The sequence below is a fragment of the Lithobates pipiens genome, unplaced genomic scaffold (assembly GCF_037356315.1).
Source record: "Lithobates pipiens isolate NorthernLeopardFrog02 unplaced genomic scaffold, aLitPip1_a1.2 Scaffold_19, whole genome shotgun sequence".
NCBI lineage: Eukaryota > Metazoa > Chordata > Amphibia > Anura > Ranidae > Lithobates > Lithobates pipiens.
In genome coordinates, this window is record NW_027507764.1 from 536,144,579 (window position 1) to 536,160,534 (window position 15,956).

At 40.8% G+C, this 15,956-nt stretch overlaps 1 protein-coding gene across 1 annotated transcript in view; it reads left to right on the top strand.

Moving 5' to 3' along the window:
• The window catches only part of LOC143997557 (fibrocystin-L-like), a 247,462-nt gene that overhangs the window by 99,099 nt on the left and 132,407 nt on the right, over nucleotides 1-15,956 (top strand). The window contains exons 26-30 of the mRNA XM_077493224.1: nucleotides 95-252; nucleotides 2,975-3,097; nucleotides 9,477-9,576; nucleotides 12,211-12,330; nucleotides 12,453-12,614. Coding sequence (XP_077349350.1) covers nucleotides 95-252; nucleotides 2,975-3,097; nucleotides 9,477-9,576; nucleotides 12,211-12,330; nucleotides 12,453-12,614 — 663 coding nt within the window. The remainder of the gene's footprint in view (nucleotides 1-94; nucleotides 253-2,974; nucleotides 3,098-9,476; nucleotides 9,577-12,210; nucleotides 12,331-12,452; nucleotides 12,615-15,956) is intronic.

The window sequence follows — 15,956 nt, forward strand, 5'->3', positions numbered from 1 at the left end:
GCTCAAAGCAAGTTAGAAATTGGGATGGTTGCCATTTTTGTTTACTTATCATGTTGGCAGATGGACATTTTACACACATTTGGTTGCATTGTAGGTCTTCCTGTAGACATAGAACCGAGTGATCTAAAGTCTGCCCTAGAAGCTATTCCAGGAAATGGTCAGGTTACTGTTTCAGCAAGATATGGAGACTGCAGAGGATACTCCTATCAGATAAACTTTCTGACTACTACAGGCTATCAGCCTCCTATACAGGTAAGAATCTTGGTATGTAAAGGGCAGTTACATCTGGTCGTCAGTACCAGCTATCTTCTTCATATCTCTTTGCATTTTCTATTACACATTTTCTCTGCTGGAGCTTGTTTCTCTTCCTCCCTGAATGAGGCCAAAATTGAGGTGTCACTGTCTGAAAATCCATTTTTTTATTTTATATTTTAGAAAATCTACTGGAAGTACAGCACATCTCTTGAGTAATGGCAAAAAAATCTATTTGTCATTATGTTTAACATTATGCCTCACTGTATACCTTTTTACTAAAGCTTACATTTAGGTAAAAAAATAAAAATCAGCACACACACACTAAAGCCTTGTACACACAATCGGAAAATGTGTGATGACAGGCTGTTGGGCGGAAAATCCGACTGTGTGTATGCTCCATTGGACAATTGTTGTCGGATTTTCCACGGACAAATGTTGGATAGCAGGTTTTGAAAGTTTCCACGGACAAATGTCTGTTGTCGGATTTTCCGAGCGTGTGTACACAAGTCTGCTAAATGTTGTACCTTCATTAAATGTAACCATATTGCCCCACTTAGAGGTGCCTCTCTTTTCTTTTATACTCAGTTGTGACTTTACACTACTTGTACAGTATATCAAGACATCGCTTGTATAGCAAGTCAAAATGTATGAAAAAACGTAGCTTGTCTTGAAAAACGCTCTCAAACCAAGGTTTTACTGTATGTGCAACTTGAAGTTGCAATGACTTCAAAGTAGTTCATACACTAAATTAGTCCAACTTTCATGCAGCTTGTGGGCCATAGGCTTTAATGTTAACCCTCAAAGGTTGCATGAAAGTCGTACCTGAATGTTATGCAATGCAACAATTGTACAACAGTTGTCTATTATCACTGGTCAAAGCCGAAGTTGTATCCAAGTTGCACCCATCCAAAGTTGCTTCACAGTTATGTCAAAGTTGCACCAAAGTTACACTCAAAAGTCGGCGCAACTTTGGAGCTGTACAAGTATGAATGGAGCCTAAATGTTAGAAAAAATCAGCACAATGGACATTGCAAGTGCTGATTTTTTTTTTTAATTTCACCTAAGCTTAAGTTTTAGGAAGACATTATACAGTGAGGCATAGTGCCAAACATAATGACAAATAGGATCTACCATTTTTTTTGCCATTGCAAAACTAGAGCCGTCCATAGATGGATCAAAATTTGTCCAGTACAGCAGGAACTGGCCTCATTTCAATCCATCTATAGGCAGGCTGATTGTCATCAACTTCAGTTTAACCAGCTTTTCAAATTTTTGTTGCTGTGATCACTGCTGTAATCTTCCAGTGAGAAATTCTCCCCGCCGGGAGAATTCAATAGCGCTGCAGGAGGGAATCCTCCATCCACATTGACTGTGTTGATGAGGGAATCAAACAATTTTCTTTCCTTCAAACAAATAAAATTGTGTAATGTATGGCCTGCTTTAGGCTTTAAGCAAAGAAAACTCAGGGTTCACAAGGTTTTTTTTTCCATGAGATCCTGCCATTATCGGCACTTCCTGTTTCCGGCTGACAGTGCTAAGCCACTGCCCTGCAATTGGCAGCAGTGTTATCAGCCTGCTGTATGTTCCCCTTCAGTTGACTATCAGGTCTATCATAAAGGCAGCCCAACAATCAACTAAAGGTTCTAGCATGGCAGACTGATATTGCTGCCGCAAATTATGAGGAATGAGCTTAGCGTTGTTAGCCTGCAACAGGAAGTGCTTTTACTAACAAAATCTCCGGGTAAGAACCATTGCAACAAATTCACAAAGAAAACTCTCTATACATCTAGACATGATACCAGACATACCAAAAAATTGATTGACGGCTCGTTCACATGTACTGCAACCCATGCCACCCCTCTGAAACGCCATCCGAGGTGACCAATATGTCACCTCGTATCTGATTGATTTAACCCTGTAAATGACACATCACAAGTACATAGTTGTGAGAACTGTACACGGTTTGTGGCACAACCCCATAGACCGTTTCCCACTGAATGGGACATGCTGTTTCATTTTGCTTTCAAAACATAGCATCGTGCCACAAGCAACAGTATGGCCCTGACAGCATGCAATTGTTCGAGCAGGCAGTAAGGGGGAACTAAAACTGTGCCTCAACTGCCTGGTTTTACACCCCCCCAGCCGCGCATGCGAACAAAGCCTAATGCCGCGTACACACGATCGGACTTTCCGACAACAAAATCATAGATTTTTGTCCAAAGGTTATTGGCTCCAACTTTTCTTGCATACACACGGTCACACAAATGTTGGACAACAATTACAAACATAGTGACGTACAAGACATATGTGATATCTCCATTATGAACGCTAATTTTACAAGACCGTGTGCTTCCAGCTCATTCTTGATTCTGAGTATGCGTGTTTGTACTTTGGACTTTTGTGCGACGGACTTGTGTGCACATGATCGGAAAGTCCATCAACAAACATTTGTTGGCGCAAAATTTGAGAACCTGTTAGCCAACATTTGTTGGCGGAAAGTCCAACAACAAATATCCAATGGAGCATACACACGGTCAAACTTACTGCCAACAAGCTCACATTCAACATTTCCCATCGGAAAGTCCGATCGTGTGTACGTGGCATTAGGGTTTGCATAAACTATAATATTATCTAAAATATAAAATGATTCAAATAAATGAAAGGCTAACATTTTTTTTAAGTTCTATTTCGCTTAATGTGAATCCTGTGTCTTGGTTAGATCAACAACTCAGCCGTCACCGGATTAAACGCTAAAATGTATTCTGTAAAAGTGGTGGACGGAGGCCTGTTCCGTCAGCATATGCTTGGAGACCTTGTGAGGACACCACATGCAACACCGCAGGTATAACCACAATATGTACCATTTTATTTATTACAGGTGTTTATATAACGCTGCCAATTTACGGAGCACTTTTATATTTATATTGTACATTCCCATCAGTCCCCACCCTCAAGGAGCTTACAATATAAGGTCCCTGGCTCACATTCATACATACACACACTAGAGCCAATTTAGACAAGGGGCAATTACCAGCAAGTCTTAAGTGTAGGAGGAAACCCACGCAGACAGAGGAAGAACCTGCAAATTCCAAGCAGGTAGTGCCATGGTTGGGTTTTGAACAAATTCCCTAGTGCTGCCAGGCAGAAGTACTAACCACGCAAAGTGGAATTGTAAAAAAGAATATTTTACTTAAGTACTTTAAGCCCTCTGCTTGATTCATCACTTTCAACAGGCTGTAAAGCCTTTATTGAAGGCCAATGCTGGTTTCCTCTGTGCTTGTGTTACATTTTATCACTGCTTGCAGCAAGCTGCATGAGACGCTATGTAAACAGTGTAAAAATGGACACTGAGTTAAAGCTGTTCTGTGAATGGAGAGGGAGAGAGCATATCAAACAACTTCAACTCATCCATTTTCCTTTTTTAGACTGCTTTGCATTCTGTGAAACAAGAACAAGGCTTTTGGTGAATAGGCGTGGAGAGAGCAGGGATACAACTAGAGCCCTTCAGTGCTGTAACCACATCTCTTATCCTACAGCACCCAGAAATCCAGCAGTTTGTGTAGGAGCCGACCTGAGGCTGCAGCCATCCACACACAGAATACATATTATTAGGCCTATGTTACTTAGCTCATATAGAGCTTAAAAAGTTGTAGCAATGGACTTTATAAGGCATATAGTGATTAACACAAAAGAGGCTTATTACATAAAATCATACATTTTATTATACGTATATTATTAAAGCATATATAGCACCATAGCCAATATTTGCATATGGAGTTCACAGGTCTTTTTTCATTTTGTTTCTTTTCAACATCCACATGTTATCTCAACGCGTTTCGATTGTTTAAAATTCTTCATCAGGAACACATTTGAACAGGATCCATATAATAGAACCATATGATAAAATCAGGAAAGAGGCAATCCCTCTTCTTTATGCAAGGGACACCACAGATAAATAATGTCCCTTCTGTTCCAGAAAATTGTTAAAAAGTTGTGATTTTACCAGATAGGGTTCTATTACATGGATGATATTCACATGTGCTCTTGATGAAGATCTTTAAACAACTGAAACACTTTGAGTGAAAATGCAGATGTCGAACTGGAAAAGGATCTGTGAACTCCATATGAAAATATTGGCTATGGTCCTATATATGCTTTTTATATATGCACAATAAAAATTATGATTTTATGTAATAAGCTTCTTTCGTGCTAATCACTATATGCCTTAAAAAGTCCATTACTGCAACCTTTTCAAGTTCTATATGTACTATTTACGATGTAGGACCTGGAACCTCTGTTGAATTTGGGTATACTGTATATTACTTAGCTCCTTGAGTTTAATGAGGAAAGTGGAACTGAACTGTGAAAGCTGTGCCCAAAGTAGGCTTGTACACACTATAAGAAAATCGGGTTAACATTTTTGTCCAAAGAATTTTCGTACGATGTTCGTATAGTGTGTACACAACTTTCGACAGCTAATTCAGAATTTTCGGTTGAAAATTCCCGAAGGGACAAACTCTCATATGGGAACAGAACGTACAATTTTTGTTTAATATGTATTGCTTTCATACAAGAAAAATCAGAAAAGAAAGACTGCGCATGATCAGAAACAATAAACAACAAAAAAAGTCTTTGTCGTACGAGAATATTCGTAAGAATTGTCATACCAATTTTTCTTTCATCAGTTATGATTTGCTGTGAAACATCGAGACAAATCTGATGAAAGTTCACCCGATTTTCTTATAGTGTGTACCCCACTTAAGGCAGGCAGAGGATAAAAAAAGTGTTACCAGTATTGCTTGTAAACTGATCATCCTATAGCCGATTCTTCTTTTTCACTGTGTCTCTGTGTGGATCTGACCATTTTGGTAGGAGCAGTGTTTTCCTTCTTCATGCCAGAACCTCCAGCAAAGAGAACAGTGAGCAGCACAGTAATGACATCACTAAATCTCATCCTGTATCTTCTAAGAATATCAGTCAGAAGCAGTGGCGTCTCTTCGATTTCATACTGCCCATACAGTGTGCATGCAGTGTAGTTGTAGCTTTTTTTGAGAGGGTTATGAGAAGAATCCCAAGGATAGAGTGAATAAAAGAACCAGAATCTTCCCTATGTGTAAGAGTGGGTTTGATAGTAAATTTGGCAGTGCCTCCACCCAGGACAGGGCCTCTGTGAACGGAGGAGATTTCCTTCCTGGAAAAGGACAGATTAGTAACTGTACATACTGTACATCCACTGTACAAAAAGGTATTATCAGCAATGGGTCCAATAGGAGACCTGGTGGAATCGTGCACATATATCTGGGTATATACAGTATACAGTTATTAACCCATTAGATATACTGCGGCAAGATGGCCACTCACAGAGCTGACACTTCCGGGTCTGGAGCACACACGTACACCGCCGGCGACCTGCTCCCACTGTGATTGATCATAGTAGGAGCATATAAGCAGGTTCGGCGGACCCAAAACCTGCCGGGATTTTCCGATCATTCCAGAGATTAGCAGAATGGCGGTCTGCCTATGTAAACAAGGCAGGTCGCCATTCTTTGAGAAGGGAAGGTAGAGATGCTGTTTCTGCTAAGCAGGAACACAGATCTTTGCCTTCTCACAGTAAATGAACCCCCCCACACAGTTAGAAGGCACTCCTTAGGAACACATTTAACCCTTTGATCGCCCCTAATGTTAACCCCTTCCCTGTCAGTGTCATTAGTACAGTGACAGTGCATATTTGTTAGCACTGATCATTGTATTAGTGTCACTGGTTTCCAAAAAAAATTCAAAAGGTTCACTTAGTGTCCAATTTGTCTGCTGTAATGTTGCAGTCCTGCTATAAGTTGATGATTGCTGGCATTACCAGTAAAAAAGACAAATAAATATAAATTCAATATAAAAATATCTCATAGTTTGCAGGCGCTATAACTTTTGCGCAAACCAATCAATATATGCTTATTGGAAATTTTTTACCAAAAGTATGTAGCAGAATACATGAAAAAATTAGATTTTTTTTACATTTTTTTTATTGGATATATTTTATAGCAGAAAGTAAAAAAAAATAGTTTTTTCCAAAATTGTCAGTTCTTTTTGTTTATAGGGCAAAAAATAAAAACTGCAGGGGTGATCAAATACCAACAAAAGAAAGCTCTATTTGTGGGAAAAAGGACATACATTTTATTTGGCTACAGTGCAATTGTCAGTGGTCTGGTCAGGAAGGAGGGTAAACCTTCTGGAGCTGAAGTGGTTAATAGAGATACCTCCACATGAATGTTGCAGGGGCAACCTGAGGAGGATTCAGCATCTGTATTTGTGTCCTGAAGACAGATCAACAGTCATGGGGTCATCCTCCAACTGTTGTTCAACCAGGAGCTTCTCACAGCAGGAACTGTGATGTGGCACTGGTACTCAGAGTCAGTCTATCTACTCTGTGCTCTAGTCCCTTCCTAATAGTTTTCAATCTCACATGCAACTGGACCTCTAAGCTTGTGATCCCAAATGTGGCCAATGGAAGCCTAACCTGGCTTTAGCCTATGCCCTAAGCTAAAACTAACCATATAACCCAAAAAGAAGGGACAGGGTTAACTAGAATAGCAGTAGCTGCATATAAACAATATTGCAATAAACAGGTTCACCTACCAAAATTCTGGTGATCATGCTTACAGTGGCACAGACCTAGCTATCTGGCACTCTGCATGTGAAATAATAGCAAGGACAGAGATACTTTGTCACAAGGATTTAGATATACACTCAGCAGTTGCATTTAGATTATTCCATTATTGCATAATAGTCTCTTCTAGTTCAGGATTAAAAAGTTTGGACAGAAAATTTGGTTGAGACTTTCTTTCTCCCCACTTACTCCTTCCACATATACTTTAACCACTTTCAGACCGGACCATTTTGCTGGCTTAAGACCAGACCACTTTTTGCGATTCGGCACTGCGCCACTTTAATTGACAATTGCACGGCTGTGCGACGTGGCTCCCAAACAAAATTGGCTTCCTTTTTTCCCCAGAAACTTTCTTTTGGTGGTATTTGATCGCCCCTGTGGTTTTTATTTTTTGCGCTATAAACAAAAAAAGAGCGAAAATTTTGAAAAAAAAAACACATTATTTTTTACTTTTTGCTATAATAAATATACCCCAAAAATATATATAAAAACATTTTTTTCCCTCAGTTTAGGCCAATACTCATTCTTCTACATATTTGTATTGGTTTGCGCAAAATTGATAGCGTTTACAAAATAGGGGATAGTTTTATGGCATTTTTATTATTTTTTTTTATACTAGTAATGGCAGCGATCAGCAATGTTTATTGTGGCGGACACATCAGACATTTTTGACACATTTTGGGACCATTGTCATTTATACAGCAATCGGTGCTATACAAATGCACCGATTCCTGAGTAAATGACACTGACAGTGAAGGGGTTAACAAGGGGGGTGGCAGTGTAGGGGTTAACTGTGTCCTAGGGGTGTGTTACTAACTCTGGGGGGCATGGCTGTGTGTTAGTGAACACTGATCTCTGCTCCAATCACAGGGAGCAGAGATCAGTGTCACTCGGACTCATGGGGGTCCCAACTGGCACACGCGCGTGCCACTGGCGGTGCGCACGCGATGGCGCAGCTGCAATTTTAAATGGACATACCTGTACGCCAATTTGCCTGTCCGTGCCATTCTGCCGACGTACATCATCGTGCGCCAGTCGGGAAGAGGTTAAATAGTCTTGCACCTAAGCTAAGGTTTGGAAAATGTAATGGGTTTTAAAAAAAGTTCACAGAAAGGTCTTAAAGACTAATAGGTATGATCTTTGAATCTATGTTCCTACCCTTCTGTTCAATGTCTGATAGGATATAGTTAAGCTCAGACAGAGATTTCACTCCACACATGGAAAAAGTAACAGCCTAGACCTTTGATGGTCTTGCTATCAAGATAATAACCCTATGAAAAACAGAGGGGTGGTTTAAGGTCTAGTGGTAGATGCTCTTGGCTTGCAGCTCTGATGTTCTAATTTAATTTCCCTACAGGACACTAAATTGAAATAAATCGCCCATAAAGAGCCATCGATTTTTAGTCAAGCAGTCCCCTAAGTCCCCTAAGGGACTGCTTGGAATTACCTGATCATCTGCACTGCCATGATCTGGTGACCATTCCAACCCACCTGACACTCTGGGTTCCGACATCCTTACACACCTTAAAGTAATAAATCAGACAACTCTGTGTATTTATGTTCTGATAATGTTTACTAGAACAGATTGAAAGAAAAGGTAATGACAGTAATGCCCCTGTTGCAGATCTGATGGTCTTCACTAGCATGTAGGAGCTCATTAACTGTAATCCAGTAAGGTGTAGTAAGAAGCAATAGGTTCCTTGTAAAGGGGAAACGAAAGGTGTCTATGCACAGTGTTCAAGGTAAGTCCAGTAAAGTATTCCTAAGGTAGAGATGTCTGTGCAAAGTGTCCCAGTGGAATCATGATAAAAGGTTTGTAAAGGTTGGGCGATTGCCCTCTCACCAATGACCAAGCCGATTAGATGTCTTCCGGGCAGTATTCCATGTAGTGACACTCATGCAGCGGATCTGCCATATCAAACTCCCGATGTGAAGCTCAGTATACTGGTTGGCAGGCAACTGGAGTGGTGCTGGATGGATGTCAGATGAACAGCAACAGAGCTAGGCCCCTCTCATCTGGGCTGGAATGTGGTACACCACGTGGTAGGACTAGGACGCTAGGTCCAACAGGAAGAGAGCTCCGTGCAGGCTTTTGCTTCTTTTATAGCTACTTCCAGCAATCTCTATCATGGTAGTGAAGATCCCTGGGATATGTAGTCAAGGCGCATAAACATGCAAAGCCATTATCAGTCTGCGGGACTACTCATCCCACAATCCCTTTTGTTAGGCTCACAAATATGATGCCACTTGATAACACTGAGCACTAGAGGGACATGCAATACATGGAAATACCGGAGGATCACTGTACTTTACGGTTGTAATAGATATTGCTACATATATATAAGTGAATATGTCAGTACATTTGTGCAATTTAAACCGCTGTCCTGTATATGGGGAGCAAAAGGATAAGCATGTATGTCCAAGTTTGTACGAGATCAGACAATTGAAAATAGAATCTGACATTTCATTGGCTAAATTGGGTGGTAGGGCTCTAACATGCATTTACATTTTATGGTGACTTCTCTCCACTTATAACAGATCACATCTCATCATTCTACAGGTTGAAGTCTACATCAATGGAATTCCATCAAAATGTACTGGGAACTGTAGTTACACCTGGAATGTGGCGGCAACTCCAAAGATAATCTCTATTAGTACAGGTAGAATATCGACATAACCTCTGTACTATTTACCTTTCATGTAGTTTCTGTCCCAGCTCTATATACCCCACTAAGACCACTTTCACACTGAGGGCGTTTTGCAGGCGCTATAGCAATAGAAATAGTGCCTGCAATCCGCCCTCAAACTGCTGCTCCATTCACTCCAGTGTGAAAGCCCGAAGACTTTCACACTGGATCCGTGCGCTGGCAGGACATCAGGAAAAGTCCTGCCAGCAGCTTCTTTGGAGCGGTGAAGGAAATCAATGGGGCAGTGCTGCATTACCGCTGGCAAAACGCCACTATTGCGGCGTATTGTGGATGTTTTAACCCTTTCTAGTGGGAGGTAAAAGCGCCCCGCTAGCGGCCGAAATGCGCTGCAAATCCGACGGTAAAACGCAGCTAAAAATATTGCCGTTTTACCGCCGACTCTGTGGGCGGCTTGGTGTGAAAGCCGTCTAAATCTGAGTGTCACGGCAGAATGGGTGATTAGTCACCAGCTGCTTACATATCAGCTCACACTCAAAAAATGCTTGTAGAGGGAGGCCACATTACAAGGGTAGTATTATTCTTGTGCCTTGATATGGGCTTTAAAAGCTAAATTAATCTTTTACAGGAAATAGCTTATGCAGTCAAGAGGCCCTATTAGCTAAAAAATCTATGCAGCTTTGTAAAATGATCATTCATTTTATTGTTTTGGCTGTAGACCTTTTGGGTCCCCTCAATACCCTGACTGAAAAATTCCTAGATGGCAAACCTCCCCTGATGTCTTGACTTGTTCCTAGGACATGAACACAGTTGTATGCTCACTCCCTGCATTGGAGGAGTGAAAACAAATGGCTTTCATATCCTAGCAACAAGGCGTGATGTTGTGGTTGCTAACTAGGAGTTTTTTGCCAGGCTTCTGAGGGAGCCTAAATGCCCTACAGGCAAAACTATAACATGTGTGATGATTTTACAAAGCTGCACAGATTTGTAATATCTAGTGGAGCCCCTTGACTGAGTATGTTATTTTCTGGAAAAATTTAAGTAAGTCTTAAACCCCAGCCTAAGGCACTCTATTATTTTCAGCCATGTGACTGTAATTTTTAAAATGCATTAGACTCAGCTGAAATTAACTGTCACTTTTTTGGGAAAATAAGGATACTTATCCTGGATGATATCTTTGTGAACTGAGGTTATTGTGTTTAACCATATTAACCAGCAGCCAGACTGACATAAAGTAAATGGGCTTTGACATATGGTGAATCTAATAAGAGCTTTGTATTCCCGCTTCAGCTTGTATAGTTGAGTCCGGTAGGTTCCACTGCGGGAGCCAGCTGGGTGGAGAGTCCATCTAAGTTTCTTATAAGATCTAAAAACAAAGAAAGTGTCCTAAGAGCCGCACACCAAGCAATCCGGTGCATCAAAGATATAGTAGCAGCCTCAGTCTATCTCCTTCCAGGCCTTCCCCCAGGACGTTTCATGATATCCACAGGGCTTAGTCATAGAGTTAGACTGAGGCTGCTACTATCTCCTTCCAGGCCTTCCCCCAACACGTTTCATGATACCCACAGGGCTTACTCATAGAGATAGACTGAGGCTGCTACTATCTCTATGATGCACTGGATTGCTTGGTGTGTGGCTCTTAGGACACTTTCTTTGATCTTACGAATTTAACACATCTCAATACCATACCCAAACTTCAGTACTGTAATGCACATGGAAGAGAAAGTTGTAGTCATCATTGGTGTCTTATGGTGGCAATAAATCCACCCAGCATTGATGTCAGTGGATGCAATAATAACCCCCAGCACTGGTTTCAGTGAATGCAATAAAACCCCCTAATATTGGTGTCAGGGGATGAAATAATAGCTCCCAAGCACTGGTGTCAATGGATGCAATAATAACCCCCAGTGCTGGTGTCAGTTAAAAGCAAAGAAACCCCCCAGCAGTGCTGTCAGTGAATGCAATAATACCCCTCAGCATTGGTGTCAGTGGTGTTAATATTAACTTCCAGCATAGGTGTCTAACTGCAAAAATAACTCCCGGGTTTGTTGTCCATGACCACAGTAATCACCTCCATACGACAAACATGGAAACACCAATTCTTAAAGTGACACTAACCTAACAAAAATAATCTACTCAAGTATACATTCTTAACTCAAAAAAGTACCTTATCTTGCTCTCAGTCTCCTCCAACCTTCCAGATTCCTTTTTTTTTGCCTCTGTGACCTGACTTCCTGTTAGAGGGTGGTTACATATGTTCTCCATGATCCCACTATATGTAGGAATGTAGCCATCCTCTCTTGCTTAAACCCAATATGCACTGTGTACTATGGAATGTGTAGTGTACATGACTGCAACTAACATGCACTGCTCATTCCAAACAAATGGAAGTGGGAGGAGAGGTTCAGAAGCTCACAGGGGATATTATCAGAAGGCAGAAGAACAAACGTAATAATTTCATGAAAAATAGAGTACAGAGCCAATAAACATTGGATGTGTATGGATTCTTTTTGGAGAATAAAGATATTGTTTAGCGTCCATTTAATGCATAACATATGATGACCCTGTGTTGTATATATTACAATATTATATATGTCAAAGGAATTGCTATTTTTGCAAACAAATTTCTTTTTGAAACCTTTATTTTAGAGTGGAATGGAGATGTTGAAGTCCTTAAAATAAATGGAACTGGATTCACAAACAGTAATAGCAATGACACCACTTCTGTTACTATTGGCAGCATTGCCTGCCCCATTCTTAATATTACCGGTAAGTCATTAAAGAACAATGAAAGCAACATTAGGAAATCAACACAACTAATAACCACACATGTTTAAAAAAAAAAAACAAGAATGCTAATATTGGATTTTTTTTATTATTTTTATCTTAAGCCAATGAGATCAGATGTCTGGTGCAAAACGCAAGTGCGGGAACCTTCTCGATCACAGTGTACATCGCAGGGGTTGGTCTGGCAATGTTTTCTGGTGGAAACCTGACCCTTACCCAAGAGCTGTCTGTTTTTTTCATCACACCATCAGCAGGAAGCTTGGCAGGTAACAGAACACAAAACAGGGATGGTTTATAAATGTAGTGCTCACTCCATAAAGAGCCTACTTTTTAGGTCTCAAGATTCCTTCCCAGTAAGTGCAATAGCAGCCAGGCACAATGTCTCGGTCACTCTTTGGCTCATTGGTTAGTCTAGGGGTATGCTTTTTTTCCATTGCTTTATTGTAATCTTGAATTTGGATGGGTGCAGGGTGTGGGATACGCCAACAAAGTTAGGTAGCAACTTGAGGATGCCTATCTTCCTCTTAAAGATTCTGAGCACAGGCTCTGTGGCAGCAAATAATGGACTGAGTTACACAGGGAGATCATGAACCATGTCCACTTTTAAAGATGAAATATAGGAAAAACTTTTTTTCATTTTGGATAGAGCAAGGGAGGGTTATAACCCCTGTCGGATTTTTTTTTTTCACTATCTATGTCCCATTGGGTAGTCTTATCTTCACTTCCTGTGCCATAGCCAAATAGGAAGTGAGTTGAAAACCCTGCAAATTAAGGGAATTCCTGAGGTCACCAAAACTAGTGTCCCCATTGGAAGATTTCCCCTCTGTTACTTTTCTGGGGACAACAAAATTTGGGTTTTTCCATTACTTTAACTTTCAATGATGGTAAACAGGAGACATACAGAGGGTGAATCTCGCCAAAGGGCACAGGCAGCAATAAAAACTGACAGGTGTTCTAATCCCTCTCCATTCTATCCAAAACTAAAGTTTTTGCTTTTAGTTATACTATATACTAGCAGCACACAGTCACTGGGATCTCGCACACCAGTCTGTACTCACTAATGTCCTTGGATAGTTGGATGCCTCCTTCCATTATCTTCTAGACACCTCTCCAGCGAATAAATTATCCAAACCAGATCCCCAAAAATAAGTCCGTCAGTCAACTCTAGCACTAGAGTTCAGTAGAATGGGCCCCCCCCCAGTTAGCAAAGCTGGGGCCTCGCGCAGTAGAACGCACAGCTGGAGTGTCCAGAAGGGCAGCAGCCCTTTAGGCTGAGGCAATCTCCTCCTGGACTAAATCCCTCTGTTCCAAGCCCCAAACTTTTTATGCTCCCTCCAAGCCATCAGAGCACCCTCTCCCAGGGTTTGACACTACTTTCCAGAATCCTCCAGTAGGCAGTGGGGAGAACCATGGAGACATAGAACAGCCTGAAATAATCACAAGTTGCTCAAATGACTACAGTAAAACGAAATTTACCTAACCTAACACCTACAGTATCTAGGAGGATGCCTACATAAATTAGAATCCTTCTTATCAATGACAAAGCATCAGCTATTTTATAATTTTTTTAAATTTTGGATAAATCAAGGGAGGGTTTTAACTCCTGTCAGATTTATTTTTTTTGCCATCTGTATCTCATTGTAGAGATTTCCCTTCACTTCCTGTCCCATACCCAAACAAGAAGCGAGAGGAAATCCCTGCAAATTAAGGGTGATCCTTGGGGACCCCCCAGATTACAAGAACTAGTGCCTCTATTACTTTTCCAGGGACAACCCAAAATGTGGGATTGTCTTTTACGTTCACTTTCAATGATAATGGTAAACAGGACAAATAGAGAAGGCGAATCTCCCTTATAGGGGCACAGACAGCCATAAAAACTGACAAGTGTTCTAATCCATCTCAACTCTATACAAAACTAAAAAAAAAATGGTTTTGCCTTTAATTATACTTTAAAGTAGAACAGGCTTTCTTAACCTTTTTCAACACAGAGGAGCCCTTAAAATAACTTTCTGGTCTCAGGGAACTCCAGCTAAAAATGTCTAATGGTCAGTGGGAAAAATGTTTCTTACACTTGTGGTTATTAGGAAGAATTACCCCCTTACAGAGAGCTAAATAAAGATCAATGGTGTCAGTAGGAACTTAAAAAACAACAGAGAGAGGCTGCACTGACCTAGCGCATTACCACTATACAACTTTATAAAATTGGTAAAACAAGTGATATACTCACAAATGCATGACATTAGCAGGCATATCATAAAAGACAGATGAGACTGCTTTCAGATCCACACTGCTAAAATAGTGACATGGGAAGAACTTTCAATGTCCAATGCGGTTTATGCATTTGAGATGCAAGCCCTTTTCATCAGAGCCTAAAAGGCTTGCCCCTCAAAACATGTAAACAGCATTAGCCCGTGTACACACGGTCAGACATTCTGCCAACCAAATCCGTTGGATTTTGTCCGACGGATTTTGTCCGAAACTGTTGCATACACACGGTCGGACCAAGTTGTCGGAAAATCTGATCGTTCAGAATGTGATGACGTTATTTCGTTACGACGGGACTACGTTCACGCTAGTAGCCAATAGCTTTGATGTAGGAATTTGATCTGAGCATGCGTGGCACTTAGTCCGATCAAAATTCTCTACACATGATCGGAGTATGTCCGATCGGAGCAGATTGTCGGAAAATATTTCAAACAAGTTGGAAAATTGGGTGCGACGGATATTCCGACGGAAACAGTCCGATGCATACCACACACAGTCGGATTATCAGACAAAACGGTCCGATAGGACACATTCCGGAATCTCCGATCGTGTGTACAAGGGCTTAGACGCTGAAAGATCCTTCTATGTCACCATGTGGATAAGGAAGCAGTCTTATCTATATTTTATAATAAGCCTCTTAATGTCATGCTTTTGTGAGTATATCACTTGTTTTACCTATTTAATAAAGTTTTATAGTGGTAATGCGCTAGGTCGGTGCACCCTCTCTCTGTTACTTGGAAAAGCACCCATAGTCCTGAGTGGGTAGCAAGACATATTGACACCATTCCAGTAACTCAAAATAGATATTACATCAAACTCAGAAGTACCGCAATTAATTGCAGGAGGCTGTTTTTTAAATTTTTATTTATGTCAGTAGGAACGTATGTGAGAGGCAGATATTGCGATTTGCTCAAGGAACCCCTAACAACCTTTTGAGGAACCCTAGGCTTCCATGAAACCCTGTTTGAGAACCCCTGAATTAGAACTAAAGACAAAGCTTTTTTTTTCCATTAGAGCAAGGATGGGTTATGATCCCTGTCAATTTTTTTTTTTGCCATCTGTGTCCCATTGGGGAGATTTCCCTTCACTTCCTGTCCCATAACCACAACAGGAAGTAAAGGGAAATATTCCTGGTGGTCACAAAAAATAATGTCCCCACTAGAAGATTTCCCCTCTACACCTGTTCTGGGGACAACCTAATATTTAGTATTTTCTTTTCCTTTTGGTGATAAAAAATGACAAACAGAGAGGGTGAATCTTCCTAAATGGGCACAGAAAGCAATAACAACAGAAAGGTGTTCTAATCCCTCTCCACTCTATCCAAAACGACACAAAAAAATGTA